We start from the raw sequence: 21,946 nt of genomic DNA on the forward strand, positions 1-21,946 counted from the left end.
GCATTCAACATTAAGGAGGAGGAGGAGAGGGAGAGGCCAGGCGGAGAAGACCAAGACCAGGGAGCAGTTCTGGGCTCTGTTCAGAGAGGGAGGAGGAGGAGGAGAAGAGGGAGAGGAGAGGAAGAGGAAGAAGAGGAGGAGATGGAGGAGGAGGAGAGGGAGAGGAAAAGGGAGAGGAGGAGGAGAAGAGGGAGAGGAGGAGAGGGAGAGGAGAAGAAGAGGGAGAGGAGGAGAGGGAGGGGCCAGGTGGAGAAGACCAAGACCAGGGAGCAGTTCTGGGCTCGGTTTAGAGAGGGAGGAGGAGAAGGAGGAGATGGAGGAGAGGGAGGAGGAGGAGGATGAGGAGAAGGAGAGGGAGAGGAGGAGGAGAGGGAGAAGCCAGGTGGAGAAGACCAAGACCAGGGAGCAGTTCTGGGCTCGGTTTAGAGAGGGAGGAGGAGGAGATGGAGGAGGAGGTAGAGGAGGAGGAGGTAGAGGAGGAGGAGGAGGAGAAGAGGGAGGAGGAGAAGAGGGAGAGGATGAGGAGAGGAGGAGGAGAGGCCAGGTGGAGAAGACCAAGACCAGGGAGCAGTTCTGGCCTCGGTTTAGAGAGGGAGGAGATGGAGGAGGAGGTAGAGGAGGAGGAGGTAGAGGAGGAGGAGGAGAAGAGGGAGATGAGGAGGAGAGGGAGAGGAGGAGGAGAGGCCAGGTGGAGAAGACCAAGACCAGGGAGCAGTTCTGGGCTCGTTTTAGAGAGGGAAGAGGAGGAGGAGATGGAGGAGGAGGTGGAGGAGGAGAAGAGGGAGAGGTAGAGGAGGTAGAGGAGGAGGAGAAGAGGGAGAGGAGGAGGAGAGGGAGAGGAGGAGGAGAGGCCAGGTGGAGAAGACCAAGACCAGGGAGCAGTTCTGGGCTCAGTTTAGAGAGGGGGGAGGAGGTAGAGGAGGAGGAGGAGGAGATAGAGGTGGAGGAGGAGGAGATGGAGGAGGAGGAGAGGAGGAGGAGAGGGAGAGGGAGAGGAGGAGGAGGAGAGGGAGAGGCCAGGTGGAGAAGACCAAGACCAGGGAGCAGTTCTGGTCTCGGTTTAGAGAATGAGGAGGAGGAGATGGAGGAGGAGATGGAGGAGGAGGAGGAGATGGAGGAGGAGTAGAGACCAGGTGGAGAGGACCAAGACCAGGGAGCAGTTCTGGGCTCGGTTCAGAGAGGAAGGAGGAGGAGGATATAGAGGAGATAGAGGGAGAGGAGGAGGAGATGGAGGAGGAGGATGAGGAGGAGAAGAGGGAGAGGAGGAGGAGAGGCCAGGTGGAGAAGACCAAGACCAGGGAGCAGTTCTGGGCTCGGTTCAGAGAGGGAGGAGGAGGAGGAGGAGGAGGAGGAGGAGGAGGAGGAGGAGGAGGAGGAGGAGAGGGAGAGGAGGAGGAGAGGCCAGGTGGAGAAGACCAAGACCAGGGAGCAGTTCTGGGCTCGGTTCAGAGAGGGAGGAGGAGGAGGAGGAGGAGGAGGAGGAGGAGGAGGAGGAGGAGGAAAGAGGGAGAGGAGGAGGAGAAGAGGGAGAGGAGGAGGAGGAGAAGAGGGAGAGGAGGAGAGGGAGAGGCCAGGTGGAGAAGACCAGGGAGCAGTTCTGGGCTCTGTTCAGAGAGGGAGGAGGAGGAGGAGAAGAGGGAGAGGAGAGGAAGAGGAAGAAGAGGAGGAGATGGAGGAGGAGGAGAGGGAGAGGAAAAGGGAGAGGAGGAGGAGAAGAGGGAGAGGAGGAGAGGGAGAGGAGAAGAAGAGGGAGAGGAGGAGAGGGAGGGGCCAGGTGGAGAAGACCAAGACCAGGGAGCAGTTCTGGGCTCGGTTTAGAGAGGGAGGAGGAGAAGGAGGAGATGGAGGAGAGGGAGGAGGAGGAGGATGAGGAAAAGGAGGAGAAGGAGAGGGAGAGGAGGAGGAGAGGGAGAAGCCAGGTGGAGAAGACCAAGACCAGGGAGCAGTTCTGGGCTCGGTTTAGAGAGGGAGGAGGAGGAGATGGAGGAGGAGGTAGAGGAGGAGGAGGAGGAGGAGAAGAGGGAGGAGGAGAAGAGGGAGAGGATGAGGAGAGGAGGAGGAGAGGCCAGGTGGAGAAGACCAAGACCAGGGAGCAGTTCTGGCCTCGGTTTAGAGAGGGAGGAGGAGGAGGAGATGGAGGAGGAGGTAGAGGAGGAGGAGGAGAAGAGGGAGAGGAGGAGGAGAGGCCAGGTGGAGAAGACCAAGACCAGGGAGCAGTTCTGGGCTCGTTTTAGAGAGGGAAGAGGAGGAGGAGATGGAGGAGGAGGTGGAGGAGGAGAAGAGGGAGAGGTAGAGGAGGTAGAGGAGGAGGGGGAGGAGGAGGAGAAGAGGGAGAGGAGGAGGAGAGGGAGAGGAGGAGGAGAGGCCAGGTGGAGAAGACCAAGACCAGGGAGCAGTTCTGGGCTCAGTTTAGAGAGGGAGGAGGAGGTAGAGGAGGAGGAGGAGGAGATGGAGGTGGAGGAGGAGGAGATGGAGGAGGAGGAGAGGAGGAGGAGAGGGAGAGGGAGAGGAGGAGGAGGAGAGGGAGAGGCCAGGTGGAGAAGACCAAGACCAGGGAGCAGTTCTGGTCTCGGTTTAGAGAATGAGGAGGAGGAGAAGGAGGAGGAGATGGAGGAGGAGGAGGAGATGGAGGAGGAGTAGAGACCAGGTGGAGAGGACCAAGACCAGGGAGCAGTTCTGGGCTCGGTTCAGAGAGGAAGGAGGAGGAGGATATAGAGGAGATAGAGGAAGAGGAGAGGGAGAGGAGGAGGAGATGGAGGAGGAGGATGAGGAGGAGAAGAGGGAGAGGAGGAGGAGAGGCCAGGTGGAGAAGACCAAGACCAGGGAGCAGTTCTGGGCTCGGTTCAGAGAGGGGAGGAGGAGGAGGAGGAGGAGGAGGAGGAGGAGGAGGAGGAGGAGGAGGAGGAGGAGAAGAGGGAGAGGAGGAGTAGAGACCAGGTGGAGAGGACCAAGACCAGGGAGCAGTTCTGGGCTCGGTTCAGAGAGGGAGGAGGAGGAGGAGGAGGAGGAGGAGGAGGAGGAGGAGGAGGAGGAGGAGGAGGAAAAGAGGGAGAGGAGGAGGAGAAGAGGGAGAGGAGGAGGAGAAGAGGGAGAGGAGGAGAGGGAGAGGCCAGGTGGAGAAGACCAGGGAGCAGTTCTGGGCTAGGTTCAGAGAGGGAGGAGGAGGAGGAGGAGGACGAGGAGAGGCCAGGTGGAGAACCTGCCCCTCCTCTCAACTAGTTCTTGCAAGTGCCAGAGGCTGCTGTGCTGCAAGAGCTCTTACAAGCAACATGTGCTAGTTGGAGCATTCAAAGTACGGCATGTGTAACAATATTTTGAAGAAAACATTTTAAGCCAGTGTTGCTCAACCCTTTTTCCTGTTGAACTACCACTCTGTGGGCTCTTCTTAATGTTGTACATCTTTTTGTTACCAGTGTCCTCCGTTCATTTTGAGAGGGACTTCTCTGCAATGAAACGAGTAAGAACACTTAAATGTGAAAGTAGATCCTATTTGTCGCTCTCCCTTGTCTTATTATTCTCTGTTATTTTAGGTCAAAACAGACTTGAGGAACAGACTGTAGGGAAAGTAAGAACATTTAAATGCAAAAGTAGATCCTCTTTGTCAACAAGTCTTTGAGCAACAAGTCTGACACCAACAGGTTCCTGAACAGCTTCCCCAAGCCATAGACTGTTCTCTACTGGAGCAACAAGTCTCACATCAACAGGTTCCTGAACAGCTTCCCCAAGTCATAGACTGTTCTTTACTGGAGCAACAAGTCTGACACCAACAGGTTCCTGAACAGCTTCCCCAAGCCATAGACTGTTCTCTACTGGAGCAACAAGTCTGACACCAACAGGTTCCTGAACAGCTTCCCCAAGCCATAGACTGTTCTCTACTGGAGCAACAAGTCTCACATCAACAGGTTCCTGAACAGCTTCCCCAAGCCATAGACTGTTCTCTACTGGAGCAACAAGTCTCACATCAACAGGTTCCTGAACAGCTTCCCCAAGCCATAGACTGTTCTCTACTGGAGCAACAAGTCTCACACCAACAGGTTCCTGAACAGCTTCCCCAAGCCATAGACTGTTCTCTACTGGAGCAACAAGTCTCACACCAACAGGTTCCTGAACAGCTTCCCCAAGTCATAGACTGTTCTCTACTGGAGCAACAAGTCTCACATCAACAGGTTCCTGAACAGCTTCCCCAAGTCATAGACTGTTCTTTACTGGAGCAACAAGTCTGACACCAACAGGTTCCTGAACAGCTTCCCCAAGCCATAGACTGTTCTCTACTGGAGCAACAAGTCTGACACCAACAGGTTCTTGAACAGCTTTCCAAAGCCATATGACTACTAAATAGAAGAGGGAGCTATTTAGTAGTCATATGGCTTTGGGAAGCTGTTCAAGAACCTGTTGGTGTCATACTTGTTGCTCCAGTAGAGAACAGTCTATGACTTGGGGAAGCTGTTCAGAAACCTGTTGATGTGAGACAAAATGGCTACACTGCATTGACTATCTGCAGTGACCTTTTTATTTTGGCACTCACACACACTCTCACTGACACACACACACACACACACACACACACACACACACACACACACACACACACACACACACACACACACACACACACACACACACACACACACACACACACACACACACACACACACACACACACATTCATTTGCTCACACACAGGTAACACACACATTCATACTGACTCTACACACACACTCACATACATACAATCATCATATACACTGCTACTACTCTGTTTATCATTTATCCTGATGCCTATTCAGCTTGTCCCTTTACATATCTCCCCCTACCACTCCACTATCCCTGCAAATGGAATTGGCACTGACCCTGGAACAGGCCCTGTTTATAGCTTGTTCTTCTTATTTATATTTCTCGTGTATTTTTCTTCTACTTCATTTTACTTTGTTTCATAGTATAATATGTGTACTACTGATATTGATGAACCCATTGTTGGGAAAGAGCTTGCAGAAAGGCATTTCACTGTACTTGTGCACGTGACAATAACACTTGAACGTGTGGGCATACTGTTTTCATAAGCACATCGATATGATATTTCCAACATCAAATGTTTCGGCTACACCTGTAGGGATATTAGTAGGTTTTCACACGGGAAAGATCGAACAGAGAACATAAAGAGAGACGAGACAAAACTAGCCAGAAGACTGGGCATTCAACCTGTCTTTACATGATGTGCTGAAACTTTGAAAGTAACTTGCAACTACTTTCATAGAAATGTGTTGTAGAACGAGTTTCCTATGAAGCACATTCCAGACACGGGCTCTTGCTACCTTGCCATAACTGATTTGACAGAGAAATATCAGCTAGATAGACTAGCCAGCTGCAGCTATCCCAAGTTATGCTAGCTAGCTGCTGTCAGCTTGGCTAAACACATGGTCAGTGCAGGCTTTGGCCTCCACATAGAACTGTATTAGCAGACAATCGTAAAATGGTGAGTCAGTCAAAAGCTAACTTAGCTTACCTCCCTCGTTTTAATTGAACCACCCTTGTTTGTTGTGACTGAATGGGAAAGACACAGCCAAGAAACATCCACATAAAACCACACCCCCAAGACAACTCTCGTTTGGCTTCCGTCATGGCCGCTAAAAGCATTTCTTAATTACAAAGTGTCAAAACAAGGCCAAATCAGGAAGTTCAGTTGCTCTTTAACGTTTTGCAATAGGACACTTCTTACCTTTGTGAATGTGCATCCTCTTTGCTTCGTGGCTCATGTCGTGGGCCAGGTCTCCTTCTTTAGGCCCAGGCAGAATGCTGGGGGAGAGGCCCAGCAGAGCTTGGTTCATTTGGTTCATAGAAAGACCATTCTGATGTATGGCTGGAGAGGAGAGAGAGAGTCGTACAGGTGAGCTAGAAGATGTCTTTGTCTGTTCGAGTTCACAAGTCTATGCCCTGTCTTGTGAAATGAACAGCGAGCGAACACATTTTGAATTTTGAACAACTCAAAATAACTGTTCTTCAATCCTGATTCTAGAGACCCATAGTGTGCAGGGTTTTATTCCAGCCCAGCATTAATATACCTGATAGAACTGACCAAATGAATCATCTAGAACTTGAGTAGTTGATTTAGGTGTGTAACCACTGGGCTGGAACAAAAACCTACACACCCAGGAATGAAGAGTTCTACAAAACTCCAACTCTAAAATCTATCGGTTCAGTACAACAACAACAAGAGTGGGTTAGCAGAGTGGGTTTGTTTACTTGCGGAACTGAACACGCAGTTAGCCAGTCTGACTCGTTGCATGGGGAGGGAATAGGGGGACGTACGTATCCTGTCTGAGGAGCTCTCTGTGCGGGCCGGTGAGCTGGAGACACTGCTGCTGCGGTGGGACGATGGGTGGCTGCCGGGCCTCCTGCCGTCCTCTAAGGAAGGGGCGGGGGAGGGACTGTCTGGGACACGCTCCTGTCAGCGACAGAGGGACATCAGTGACAAATGAGGTCCATGAAAGTAGATGCTGTGTAATCAACTGGCCATTTCCATAGTGCTTCCCTCTCCTTCATCGCAGTCAAAAGTTCATAATAAGTTACTTTAAATGCCTAGAGCTGTGTGTTTGTTATACACAGTTTGTGTGTATTCTGCCACTTTACCTTGATGACTAAGGTGACCATTCTGCAGGGCAGGCTCTGTTGCTGTGCCACATCTTCCATGTTGGAATATAACAGTGTTTTCCAATCCTGGTCCTGGGGACCCATAGGGGTGCACATATATATTTTTGCCCTAGCACTAACACAGTTATGGTTCCCAAGGATCAGGATTGGGGAAACACTGTCATATAATGTCTTACTTTATAGTTTAGTTGTATTATTATTACAGCTTACTTTGATGACTGAGGTGACCATTCTGCAGGGCAGGCTCTGCTGCTGTGCGGCGGCGGCCATGTTGGCGATGGTGCTGAGGTGGTTCATCTGGCTCATTGCCATGGAAACAGAAGCAGGGGGCAAGCTAACAGGGATCAGGGGGTGGGGCATCATCATGAAGGGCAGTTCCAAACCTACAACAGGGGAGAAAGGTGATAGGTTAATGGAAACCATGATTGGTTGGTTCATTTCGATTGGAGGATGCTGATTGGTAAATATGGGTCATTTGACAGAGGTAACTAATAAGGTCTGGGTTCAGAAAAACCTGTCTTGGTAATGGTTATGTGGTATCATTTACTATATCTCTGAGAGAAGCATACCTGCTATTTTTAGACTGTTAATATTTTTATTTGCCCATAAGAAAAAGTAACTAAGTAACTTTAAACCGTTTTAATTGAATTAAGATTTACTGAGCTGGGTGGCCATGCTGGCATAACCTGATACTGATACTGACATGCCTTCTCATGCCATTGGATGCAAAAATAACTACATCAAATAATTATCATCAAACAACATCACACTAATTTACTGTATTAATATCAGCAGAATGTTGATATTCTATATATGCTGGATCCCAGGAAGAGTAGCTGCTGCCTTGGGGATCCTTAATAAAATACAAAACCAAAGGTTTTTACACCAGAAACACGTGAATGATTCTGTGTTGAACAAAAGGCCCACGTTATGGAAATAACGCTTGCTACTTACACGTAAGGAATTATCTCAGTCTGTGTCCCAAATGGCATCCCGTTCCCTTTATCGTGTGCTACTCTCGGACCCCTGGTCAAAAGTAGTGCACTATGTAGTGAATAGGGTGGCATTTGGGAAACACGTCACTGTGAAAAACGGCTCCACGCTGAACAAGCTACAACACAGTTCAAGCCAAGTCTTATTTTGAACTCTTACAACAACAGGGAATGTTCATTCCGCCTCCGTTCTGAAATCTGTATTACATTACCTCATCACAAGATCAGATACCTTACAACAACAGGGAATGTTCATTCTGCCTCCGTTCTGAAATCTGTATTACATTACCTCATCACAAGATCAGATATCTTACAACAACAGGGAATGTTCATTCCGCCTCCGTTCTGAAATCTGTATTACATTACCTCATCACAAGATCAGATACCTTACAACAACAGGGAATGTTCATTCTGCCTCCGTTCTGAAATCTGTATTACATTACCTCATCACAAGATCAGATATCTTACAACAACAGGGAATGTTCATTCTGCCTCCGTTCTGAAATCTGTATTACATTACCTCATCACAAGATCAGATATCTTACAACAACAGGGAATGTTCAGTCCGCCTCCGTTCTGAAATCTGTATTACATTACCTCATCACAAGATCAGATATCTTACAACAACAGGGAATGTTCATTCTGCCTCCGTTCTGAAATCTGTATTACATTACCTCATCACAAGATCAGATATCTTACAACAACAGGGAATGTTCATTCTGCCTCCGTTCTGAAATCTGTATTACATTACCTCATCACAAGATCAGATATCTTACAACAACAGGGAATGTTCATTCCGCCTCCGTTCTGAAATCTGTATTACATTACCTCATCACAAGATCAGATATCTTACAACAACAGGGAATGTTCATTCTGCCTCCGTTCTGAAATCTGTATTACATTACCTCATCACAAGATCAGATATCTTACAACAACAGGGAATGTTCATTCTGCCTCCGTTCTGAAATCTGTATTACATTACCTCATCACAAGATCAGATATCTTACAACAGCAGGGAATGTTCATTCTGCCTCCGTTCTGAAATCTGTATTACATTACCTCATCACAAGATCAGATATCTTACAACAACAGGGAATGTTCATTCTGCCTCCGTTCTGAAATCTGTATTACATTACCTCATCACAAGATCAGATATCTTACAACAACAGGGAATGTTCATTCTGCCTCCGTTCTGAAATCTGTATTACATTACCTCATCACAAGATCAGATATCTTACAACAACAGGGAATGTTCATTCCGCCTCCGTTCTGAAATCTGTATTACATTACCTCATCACAAGATAAGATATCTTACAACAACAGGGAATGTTCATTCTGCCTCCGTTCTGAAATCTGTATTACATTACCTCATCACAAGATCAGATACCTTACAACAACAGGGAATGTTCATTCTGCCTCCGTTCTGAAATCTGTATTACTTTACCTCATCACAAGATCAGATACCTTACAACAACAGGGAATGTTCATTCTGCCTCCGTTCTGAAATCTGTATTACATTACCTCATCACAAGATCAGATATCTTACAACAACAGGGAATGTTCATTCCACCTCCGTTCTGAAATCTGTATTACTTTACCTCATCACAAGATCAGATATCTTACAACAACAGGGGATGTTCATTCCGCCTCCTTTCTGAAATCTGTATTACATTACCTCATCACAAGATCAGATATCTTACAACAACAGGGAATGTTCATTCTGCCTCCGTTCTGAAATCTGTATTACATTACCTCATCACAAGATCAGATATCTTACAACAACAGGGAATGTTCATTCCGCCTCCGTTCTGAAATCTGTATTACATTACCTCATCACAAGATCAGATATCTTACAACAACAGGGAATGTTCATTCCGCCTCCGTTCTGAAATCTGTATTACATTACCTCATCACAAGATCAGATATTTTACAACAACAGGGAATGTTCATTCCACCTCCGTTCTGAAATCTGTATTACTTTACCTCATCACAAGATCAGATATCTTACAACAACAGGGGATGTTCATTCCGCCTCCTTTCTGAAATCTGTATTACATTACCTCATCACAAGATCAGATATCTTACAACAACAGGGAATGTTCATTCTGCCTCCGTTCTGAAATCTGTATTACATTACCTCATCACAAGATCAGATATCTTACAACAACAGGGAATGTTCATTCCGCCTCCGTTCTGAAATCTGTATTACATTACCTCATCACAAGATCAGATATCTTACAACAACAGGGAATGTTCATTCTGCCTCCGTTCTGAAATCTGTATTACATTACCTCATCACAAGATCAGATATTTTACAACAACAGGGAATGTTCATTCTGCCTCCGTTCTGAAATCTGTATTACATTACCTCATCACAAGATCAGATATTTTACAACAACAGGGAATGTTCATTCTGCCTCCGTTCTGAAATCTGTATTACATTACCTCATCACAAGATCAGATATCTTACAACAACAGGGAATGTTCATTCTGCCTCCGTTCTGAAATCTGTATTACATTACCTCATCACAAGATCAGATATCTTACAACAACAGGGAATGTTCATTCTGCCTCCGTTCTGAAATCTGTATTACATTACCTCATCACAAGATCAGATATCTTACAACAACAGGGAATGTTCATTCCACCTCCGTTCTGAAATCTGTATTACATTACCTCATCACAAGATAAGATATCTTACAACAACAGGGAATGTTCATTCCGCCTCCGTTCTGAAATCTGTATTACATTACCTCATCACAAGATCAGATACCTTACAACAGCAGGGAATGTTCATTCTGCCTCCGTTCTGAAATCTGTATTACTTTACCTCATCACAAGATCAGATACCTTACAACAACAGGGAATGTTCATTCTGCCTCCGTTCTGAAATCTGTATTACATTACCTCATCACAAGATCAGATATCTTACAACAACAGGGAATGTTCATTCTGCCTCCGTTCTGAAATCTGTATTACATTACCTCATCACAAGATCAGATATCTTACACCAACAGGGAATGTTCATTCTGCCTCCGTTCTGAAATCTGTATTACATTACCTCATCACAAGATCAGATATCTTACAACAACAGGGAATGTTCATTCCGCCTCCGTTCTGAAATCTGTATTACTTTACCTCATCACAAGATCAGATATCTTACAACAACAGGGAATGTTCATTCTGCCTCCGTTCTGAAATCTGTATTACATTACCTCATCACAAGATCAGATATCTTACAACAACAAGGAATGTTCATTCCGCCTCCGTTCTGAAATCTGTATTACTTTACCTCATCACAAGATCAGATACCTTACAACAACAGGGAATGTTCATTCTGCCTCCGTTCTGAAATCTGTATTACATTACCTCATCACAAGATCAGATATCTTACAACAACAGGGAATGTTCATTCTGCCTCCGTTCTGAAATCTGTATTACATTACCTCATCACAAGATCAGATATCTTACAACAACAGGGAATGTTCATTCTGCCTCCGTTCTGAAATCTGTATTACTTTACCTCATCACAAGATCAGATATCTTACAACAACAGGGAATGTTCATTCTGCCTCCGTTCTGAAATCTGTATTACTTTACCTCATCACAAGATCAGATATCTTACAACAACAGGGAATGTTCATTCCGCCTCCGTTCTGAAATCTGTATTACATTACCTCATCACAAGATCAGATATCTTACAACAACAGGGAATGTTCATTCCGCCTCCGTTCTGAAATCTGTATTACATTACCTCATCACAAGATCAGATATCTTACAACAACAACAACACATTGTTCCATTTCGGGTCGGTACTAGTACTCTAATTGGTCAAAGTCAAGACATTAGTCGGACAGAAATGTAAGGAACCACTGGGAACAGCGTAGGCTGGCGCTCCACTGTGCCTTTAGACGATACAGTATAATGAACAACTTTCAAAGGACATGAACACACACAGAAGGTCAGAGCTAGGCGTCTGTCCCCGAAACCACAGCTCTCAGCACCCCCCACCTCCTTTTTGTAGTGCTTTGAACCTGGTGGTCTCAAAAGTGACTGGGAACATTTTTGTCTTCTTCCATCGCTACTCAGATGTTTTCCACTGAAGTGCTTAAAAAAAAAAAAAAAAAAATCTCAATGCCTCACAGAAGCTACTGAATCTGACTAAGCCCCGCTGTAGATTTTCTATAGCAACTTGGCTCAAGGTAAAAAGTCTAAAGAACAAGAAGAGAACAAACACCACTAGAACCACCACCACAGAAAGCGAATCCACAAAACAACTCTGCTTTTGTGACAAAACATCAGTTGGCAACAAGGGGCAAGGCGATCAACACCGCAAAGAAATCCTCAAAAGACAAGGACACTGTGAAATGAAAGGCAAGGAGGTACTCCTTCCCTCCGTTGTCCTGTTCCTCCTGAATCATGTTGATTTCCATAAGAAAGATGGCATATTCCCGAGTGGTGAGCATCCCAAAGCATGGAGAAGCAAGGGAGATTAAAGGCATAAGGCGAGGGTGCACCTTAAAGGTCCCGCCACCGTTCTCGTTGGAGTTGCAACTCTGGAACAATTACCTCCTGGGCTCAATTAAAACAGCACCGCAGTGGGCATGGCGGCAGGCGTACTTACAGTGAGACAACTATGTGTGTCTCTACCTTTCAAAGGTAGTCAAGGGCCAGAAAGGGGAGTGCTATCCTGCCTTTGAGGGATACGCATGGGCAAGTGCGCACACACACACACATGCAACGCAGGCATGTGCAAGAACATACAGACATGAAAACACACACTGCGCCTTCTGTAGCTCAGTTGGTAGAGCATGGCGCTTGTAACGCCAGGGTAGTGGGTTCGATTCCCGGGACCACCCATACGTAGAATGTATGCACACATGACTGTAAGTCGCTTTGGATAAAAGCGTCTGCTAAATGGCATATATTATATTATATATTTTTTATAAACCAACTCACACAGAAGGGGAGAGAGAGAGAGTGAGACTGATATGACTTTGCTTTTGTCATTCAAATGCACCGGCTGAGAAGGAACCTGCAAGTCAGCATTCCTTTGGACGGTGTATACCAATTGTGTCCCGTACATACGACAAATAAAAACGTGAAACTATACACTTAAAACACACACACATCCTTGAGTGATCTCTTGTGCTAGCCAGCTGTGATCCTATGGTATGTCTTGTTCTGAAAGGCAGACGGCTGGGCACACAGTAGACGACCCTAGAGGGCTTAACCTTATGTGTTGGCCCCCCCTGTCACATTCCACCATCCTCAAGTGGTGATTCCTCGATAAAGGCCCATTCAGTTGACTGTAAGGGAACCTGCTGTAGGCCAAGATGAGTTCATACAGTCCTTTCATTGGGGACTGAAAGGCGCTGGGCGCCGTTTGGATTGGTTTGGATTCGATGTCATAGATGTCAGGTGTTGTTGGGAAATAGCTGAGGGTTTGTTTATTTGAGTGGATGTTTTTTCAGACATCTTGTTTCTCTCTTTGTTTTGGAAGTGATTGAGGTATTTTTCCCAGGTACTTGGTGGATTTAAAGGGAATGGGTTAGAATTAGCTTGGCCAACTATTGTGTGTGTGTGTGTGTGTGTGTGTGTGTGTGTGTGTGTGTGTGTGTGTGTGTGTGTGTGTGTGTGTGTGTGTGTGTGTGTGTGTGTGTGTGTGTGTGTGTGTGTGTGTGTGTGTGTGTGTGTGTGTGTGTGTGTGTGTGTGTGTGTGTAGACTTTTGTGGATTTTGTTGTTGTTGCTTTTCCTACCGCCTACAACAACTCTTATTTCTAGTGATTAACTGTAATGTAATAATTCTCCAACATTACCACATGAACAAATCAAGTCAATACATGTTTTTTGGACAAAGTGAAAAGGATGTAACTTGATCAACATTTAAGTAAGTGAGGTTTTAATTGTCAGAACTGTAATTCCCCAGTACAGTAGTTCAACTGATGCGAGTTGAATTCCCATGTGTGGCTTTCCTATTGAAGGGCAAAAACAACAGTATTTGGAGTAATTTACCTGGAGTAGGCTTAAGCCCGAGGGATTTCCAAAGGTGAACTCCTACTTAGCAACCATCATTAAAACTCCAAATCACTTAATACTCAGATAAACAGCTCGAGCTATTAGGTTGGGTAATACAGCACTTCGGAAGAGCACGCATGAATAAGCAACGATCCAAATCATAGAGGATAAATGGAATGAATTCAAATACGCTTTGGAGAGATCACCATGAACAAGGTGTTATGTCAGACAGAAACACATGGAGTAGGTCTGGAAAACCCAACGCGGGTTCAAGTATTAACACAAAATCAGTTGATGAAGGGTTTAAAATGATTAAAAAGAGGACAATAATTGCAACCTTTTTCAATGATAAAAAATGACTGAGCCATTAACCTGCAGCGAACGAAGCAATCTCCTCTATCGTTAATCCTGCTGGTGTTCTAGCGGTGTGCGTGTAACTGTGCCTAAATGTGTGTGTGTGTGTTTGTGCATGTGCATACGTTCATTTGTGTGTGTGTGTGTGTGTTAACAGGAGTCCTGATGGAGACAGCTATTGTAACCACCTTTTCCAACAATAGGGCATCCTCTGGGTATTACTAACATATTCATCCAAAAATATGGGACTGTATACCTAGCCTTCCAAAAAGCCCACAGACCTCTGTCTAGGTACCAACCAGCAGTGCTGTCTCCTTTTAGCTACAGAGTGGCTAGATTTCCCTTGACAAAATTTAAAGCAGCTCCGACTTGTCACTTTATTATCTCTTCAACTGAATGATTTATTGTTTGTGGAGCGAAGGAGAAAGGAAAGGGAGAGATTACATTTCCAGCCACAGCGCAGAGTCTTTCTCTAACTCCCTCTGTCCAGGAAAAAGGCTCCCGACAAACAATAATGTCAGCTGTAATTGATCAGAGGTCGGCGCCCGGGCCTCGGGTAAAAGCTCCACTATTTAAGCGACAATCAGCGCTATCTGGGGCCGAGCGGCCTCCTCAGACACTAGGGCCAATGAAGCTGTCTAAACTCTGCTATTTACCTCTTTTAACTGGAAAAGGGGATGAGATGTATTGTAGGAGACAGCAAGGGCTAGAGAGGATCTCTCCTGGCCTCTCTCTCTCTCTCTCTCTCTCTCTCTCTCTCTCTCTCTCTCTCTCTCTCTCTCTCTCTCTCTCTCTCTCTCTCTCTCTCTCTCTCTCTCTCTCTCTCTCTCTCTCTCTCTCTCTCTCTCTCTCTCTCTCTCTCTCTCTCTCTCTCTCTCTCTCTCTCTCTCTCTCTCTCTCTCTCTCTCTCTCTCTCTCTCTCTCTCTCTCATTGGTGAAGTAAGAACGTGTGGACGTCTGTGGAATGCGTAATTGGTTGCATGCCGCAACCAAACCTGAGGGATCCGTACGCTAGCTAATTAAATGGCTTGTTTCAAGCCTATCTGTCTTTGTTTTAGCAAGGGGCTCAGGGCTTCGGAACAATGGATTGGTAAATGCTGTTGTCAAACTTAAGCTCATTCGTATGTGGTCAGTCCCTTTGATTTGGATTGGGAAAGACACAGGGTTGATTTGTACTGTGTTGTTAAGTCTCTTTTTGCATTCATGGTACAGACACGTGTTTCTCTTCTGATCTGTCGAATTCTATAAATGGCAGCATTTTAATCAAACTGCTAGAATTACTTCCTGTGTATAAATATACAGTATTCACATACTCCAAAACAATCTAGGCTATTCTACTAATTCAACTAATAAGACAGACAGACAGACAGACAGACAGACAGACAGACAGACAGACAGACAGACAGACAGACAGACAGACAGACAGACAGACAGACAGACAGACAGACAGACAGACAGACAGCTACCCACAGCCCGTGTGTCATTGAGGGGTACCTTTAAGCCTTTTGTGTTTACACACTTCATGTTGAAAGTAAATACACCATCTAGGCTTTGTTAAAGATTGTGTGTGCTATACCTTTATAAAAAAAAAATGTAACCTTTATTTAACTAGGCATGTCAGTTAAGAATACATTCTTATTTACAATGCCGTCCTACCAAAAGGCCTCCTGCAGGGACAGTGCTGGGATAAAAAATGAACAATAAATATAAATATATAGGACATAATACACATCATGACAAGAGAGACACCACAACGCTTCATAAAGAGAGACCTAAGGCACCAGCATAGTAAGGCAGCAACACATGACAACAATACAGTAGAAACACAGCATAACAACAACATGGTAGCAACACAACATGGCGGCAGCACAACATGGTAGCACCTCAGGGACACCAATACTCCTTAGACGGCCCACAAGAACAGAATTGGTCAACCGTATCAAAAACTTTTGCCGAGTCAATAAAAATAGGTTGCAGTGACACATCCGTAACCTGAGTGGAAACCAGATTGCAAACCAGAGAGAATACTATAGACATTAAGAAAGCCAGTCAGTTGATTATTGACATGTTTTTCCCACACTTTTGATAAACAGAACAGAATAGAAAAAAGGCCTTTTGTTTAGTTTATTAAATTATGCACCGTGGCTTCCTTCCAAGCAATGGGAACCTCCCCAGACAGGTTAAAAAGGTCAGAGATTGGCTTGGCGATGATAGGGGCAGCAACTTTAAAGAAGAAAGGGCGTAAACCATCTGACCCAGATGTTTTTTTTTTTTGTGTGTTTAAGGAGCTCCTTTAGCCCCTCGGACTCAGTGGCCGCCTGCAGGGAGAAACTTTGTAGCGGGGCAGGGCCTCTCATGTGTGTACGACCTTCCTGTCCTCTCACATATACACTCGGTTACACACATGACGGTGGGAAGCTCCTTGCACAAACAAAGAGCTGTAAACATGTAAACGTACATGTGCAGACACACACTGAGACAATTATGTGTAAATGTCTCCAAACAGTACAGTACAGCACGCACACACTCACAGGCACACACACAGTCACACACACCAATTCCATAGCAAATGGCGAACTGCGGGTTTGTTTATCATGTCGTGATTAAAGAGATACACACACACACACACACTTTCAAATGTTTCACGTGGCAACACTTGCCAACCTACGTCATGTAATGTCATGTAATTTAATGTTAGAGAACGTAATGATAAGAAAACATGTTTGGTTTGATGAGGTAGCATAATGACTTGCCTCCCCCTTGACCGGTATGCACACGTACGCACACACACATCCAGTTTAGCATGTGGTAGGAATTACCCAGGAGACAGACCATGTTGTTTCTCCTGTAAGTGTATAAAAATGCTTCGGCTAGCCACCTACTCCAGATGACTGAGACTGGGATCCAATCAACTGCAGAGAGCGCTTTTCCACGGATATATCGCTTTCAGAAGTGTGTTTGAAATAAAGTGTCAACTCCCTCCACCTGGGATAATCAAATCAAATCATTCACATGTGATTGACTGATTCAATCCACATCAGACTACTTACAAATCAAATGTATTTTAAAAGTCCTTCATACATCAGTGGATGTCACAAAGTCCTACAAAACCCAGTATAAAACCCCCAAGAGAAAACAATGCAGGTGTAGAAGCAGCTGTAAGTAAAACTATAATTCTGCTTAGATCCTTCTGTCATGGAATATATATGCAGTACCTATCTGTGACTTGATGATCATTCCATTTGTCAGGAACAAAAACATGATGCTATGTATTTCATAAGGTCTCACTCTTTCTCACAAGATACTTCCACAAATTCTAATTTTCCAATTGAAACATGTGTTTGAAAATAACAAGCCACACTAAATGTTGACCCTAAAGTACCAATGGCAGCATCCATGTAATGCAGTAGACAACTTGAGGGATAGAGATTCTATAGACCAGGGTCATGTTCATTGGGCACCCAACGATTGAAAACCGACTGAAACCGACTACCTGAACTTGTCCAGTAAGAAAGGTTGATTTTCACTTTCTGTTGCATGCACACATACAAATACAGACACTCCCACACCAACACGAGTGCATGCACACATACAAATACAGACACTCACACACCAACACATGAGTGCATGCACACAGACAAATACAGACACTCACACACCAACACATGAGTGCATGCACACAGACAAATACAGACACTCACACACCAACACATGAGTGCATGCACACATACAAATACAGACACTCACACACCAACACATGCGTGCATGCACACAGACAAATACAGACACTCACACACTAACACATGAGTGCATGCACACAGACAAATACAGACACTCACACACCAACACATGAGTGCATGCACACAGACAAATACAGACACTCACACACCAACACATGAGTGCATGCACACATACAAATACAGACACTCACACACGAACACATGCGTGCATGCACACATACAAATACAGACACTCACACACCAACACATGCGTGCATGCACACAGACAAATACAGACACTCACACACTAACACATGAGTGCATGCACACATACAAATACAGACACTCACACACCAACACATGCGTGCATGCACACAGACAAATACAGACACTCACACACTAACACATGAGTGCATGCACACATACAAATACAGACACTCACCCACCAACACATGAGTGCATGCACACATACAAATACAGACACTCACACACCAACACATGCGTGCATGCACACAGACAAATACAGACACTCACACACTAACACATGAGTGCATGCACACATACAAATACAGACACTCACACACTAACACATGAGTGCATGCACACAGACAAATACAGACACTCACACACCAACACATGAGTGCATGCACACATACAAATACAGACACGAACACACGAACACATGTGTGCATGCACACAGACAAATACAGACACTCACACACCAACACATGCGTGCATGCACACAGACAAATACAGACACTCACACACTAACACATGAGTGCATGCACACATACAAATACAGACACTCACACACCAACACATGAGTGCATGCACACATACAAATACAGACACTCACACACCAACACATGCGTGCATGCACACAGACAAATACAGACACTCACACACCAACACATGAGTGCATGCACACATACAAATACAGACACTCACACACGAACACATGCGTGCATGCACACAGACAAATACAGACACTCACACACTAACACATGAGTGCATGCACACATACAAATACAGACACTCACACACCAACACATGAGTGCATGCACACATACAAATACAGACACTCACACACCAACACATGCGTGCATGCACACATACAAATACAGACACTCACACACGAACACATGCGTGCATGCACACAGACAAATACAGACACTCACACACCAACACATGCGTGCATGCACACAGACAAATACAGACACTCACACACTAACACATGAGTGCATGCACACATACAAATACAGACACTCACACACCAACACATGAGTGCATGCACACATACAAATACAGACACTCACACACCAACACATGCGTGCATGCACACAGACAAATACAGACACTCACACACTAACACATGAGTGCATGCACACATACAAATACAGACACTCACACACCAACACATGCGTGCATGCACACAGACAAATACAGACACTCACACACTAACACATGAGTGCATGCACACAGACAAATACAGACACTCACACACCAACACATGAGTGCATGCACACAGACAAATACAGACACTCACACACCAACACACGCGGGCACGCACACAGACACAAACATAGGCACACCCACACATAACCCATTACTGTAACTGTTACTACTGAGGGTGGAATATATCCCCGGCCAATCAACAGAGCTCTCCTCTCGATAACAGTGACAACCCAAGCAGATAGAGAGATGAAGTCCATGTGATACTTAGCAAAAGGCCTCTCCCTGTTTTAAAAAGATTGCTTTCAGTCAATTGGCGAGCCGTTTGACTCATGCTTCCCAAATGGAAGATATTGATGAACGCTATCAATCACGCCCCTCTCCGCCGCCATACTACCTTCGTTACAAATGGCACCCTGTTACCTATGTAGTGAACTACTTTTGACCAGTGCCCATCGGTTTCATAGGGAATAGGGTGCCAATTGGGGATTGGTTCGATCTGGTCTCCAGATCATCTATTTAAATGATAAAATTAGCTTCATTCGCTCCAGCCTGTTCTCTCCATCCATAACCATTGGTCCTTCAGAGAAAACGTGGACAATCTGTCATAATGCTAACGATTTCAATGCATTGGATGATGTGAATATCGCAAAAACAATTAGGTGAAGTGCGTATTATTTGTATTCATATTTGTATTAAATTAATTGATATCTGAATCGGAGTGATGTGTAAACAGTAATGTTAAAATTAGCTTAAACTTAAATCCATTTGTCTATATGTTTTTAGAAATGTGTCTTAACAGTAAAAGCCTGTTTTCTCTCGACATATTTGTTAAAGGAATTGAAACACACAATTGAATAGAAATGCCTGTTTGTTCACAGTGTGAAGTTTGAATTGAATAGAAATGCCTGCTTGTTCATAGTGTGAAGGTTGAAATGAATAGAAATGCCTGTTTGTTCACATTGTGAAGGTTGAAATGAATAGAAATGCCTGCTTGTTCACAGTGTGAAGGTTGAAATGAATAGAAATGCCTGTTTGTTCACAGTGTGAAGGTTGAAATGAATAGAAATGCCTGTTTGTTCACATTGTGAAGGTTGAATTGAATAGAAATGCCTGTTTGTTCACATTGTGAAGGTTGAAATGAATAGAAATGCCTGCTTGTTCACAGTGAGAAGGTTGAATTGAATAGAAATGCCTGTTTGTTCATAGTGGGAAGGTTGAATTGAATAGAAATGCCTGTTTGTTCACATTGTGAAGGTTGAATTGAATAGAAATCCCTGTTTGTTCACAGTGGGAAGGTTGAATTGAATAGAAATGCCTGATTGTTCATAGTGTGAAGGTTGAATTGAATAGAAATGCCTGTTTGTTCTTAGTGTGAAGGTTGAATTGAATAGAAATGCCTGTTTGTTCATAGTGGGAAGGTTGAATTGAATAGAAATGCCTGTTTGTTCATAGTGGGAAGGTTGAATTGAATAGAAATGCCTGTTTGTTCATAGTGGGAAGGTTGAATTGAATAGAAATGCCTGTTTGTTCATAGTGTGAAGGTTGAATTGAATAGAAATGCCTGTTTGTTCATAGTGGGAAGGTTGAATTGAATAGAAATGCCTGTTTGTTCATAGTGGGAAGGTTGAATTGAATAGAAATGCCTGATTGTTCACAGTGTTGCCTGTTTGTTCACATTGTGAAGGTTGAATTGAATAGAAATGCCTGTTTGTTCACAGTGGGAAGGTTGGAATTGAATTGAATATGCCTGTTTGTTCATAGTGATTGTTCACAGTGAGAAGGTTGAGAAGGTTGAATTGAATAGAAATGCCTGTTTGTTCACAGTTGAATTGAATAGAAGGTTGAATTGAATAGAAATGCCTGAATTGTTCACAGTGAGTGTGATGGTTGAATTGAATAGAAATGCCTGTTTGTTCATAGTGGGAAGGTTGAATTGAATAGAAATGCCTGTTTGTTCATAGTGGGAAGGTTGAATTGAATAGAAATGCCTGTTTGTTCATAGTGGGAAGGTTGAATTGAATAGAAATGCCTGTTTGTTCATAGTGGGAAGGTTGAATTGAATAGAAATGCCTGATTGTTCACAGTGAGAAGGTTGAATTGAATAGAAATGCCTGTTTGTTCACATTGTGAAGGTTGAATTGAATAGAAATGCCTGTTTGTTCACAGTGGGAAGGTTGAATTGAATAGAAATGCCTGTTTGTTCATAGTGTGAAAGTTGAATTGAATAGAAATCCCTGTTTGTTCATAGTGTGAAAAACATCCAGTAATTGTGAAATTCTCTGTCTGAATTTCTTTTTATCTTTTTTCCTCTATGTGAGTGTGTATAATAATAATATATAATAATAATAATAATAAATAATGTGTGGCTATACGTGTGGTGATGTCTGGTTGGAACAAATGTGTGAGGTACCATAGTTCAATACCCCCTACAGTGTGTCCGCTGCATCACATTTGACAAATAGAAAGTATTTACATCCAGGAGGGATGTATTCTATAATTGAGCAATGAGCATGCATGCAACATGCATACCTTTATGATTCCAACAAGCCCAGCCACAGGACAAAATGATATCATCCTCTGTGACAAAAATACAGTGTTGGATAGTCGTGATTATTGTCCATATTCCAACACTACCATGACATCATAATTATTCTGATACAGTACCAGTACCAGACAAAAGTTTAGACACACCTTCTAATTGCAGGGTTTTTCTTTATTTTGACTATTTTCTACATTGTAGAATAATAGTGAAGAAATCA

The 21,946-nt window shown here is 44.3% G+C and overlaps 1 protein-coding gene across 4 annotated transcripts in view; it reads right to left on the minus strand.

Annotated features, from left to right (window-relative positions):
* LOC118385890 (dachshund homolog 1) overlaps positions 1-21,946 on the minus strand; it is a 294,778-nt gene that overhangs the window by 87,163 nt on the left and 185,669 nt on the right. For 3 of the 4 annotated variants that reach the window (XM_035773102.2, XM_035773100.2, XM_035773103.2), the window contains exons 4-6: positions 6,859-7,031; positions 6,241-6,442; positions 5,717-5,857 (exon numbers count right to left, since the gene is read on the minus strand). In XM_035773102.2, coding sequence (XP_035628995.1) covers positions 5,717-5,857; positions 6,241-6,442; positions 6,859-7,031 — 516 coding nt within the window. The remainder of the gene's footprint in view (positions 1-5,716; positions 5,858-6,240; positions 6,443-6,858; positions 7,032-21,946) is intronic. The other variant, XM_035773101.2, reaches the window with a different exon arrangement.

Source organism: Oncorhynchus keta, chromosome 7 (assembly GCF_023373465.1).
Source record: "Oncorhynchus keta strain PuntledgeMale-10-30-2019 chromosome 7, Oket_V2, whole genome shotgun sequence".
Lineage (NCBI taxonomy): Eukaryota > Metazoa > Chordata > Actinopteri > Salmoniformes > Salmonidae > Oncorhynchus > Oncorhynchus keta.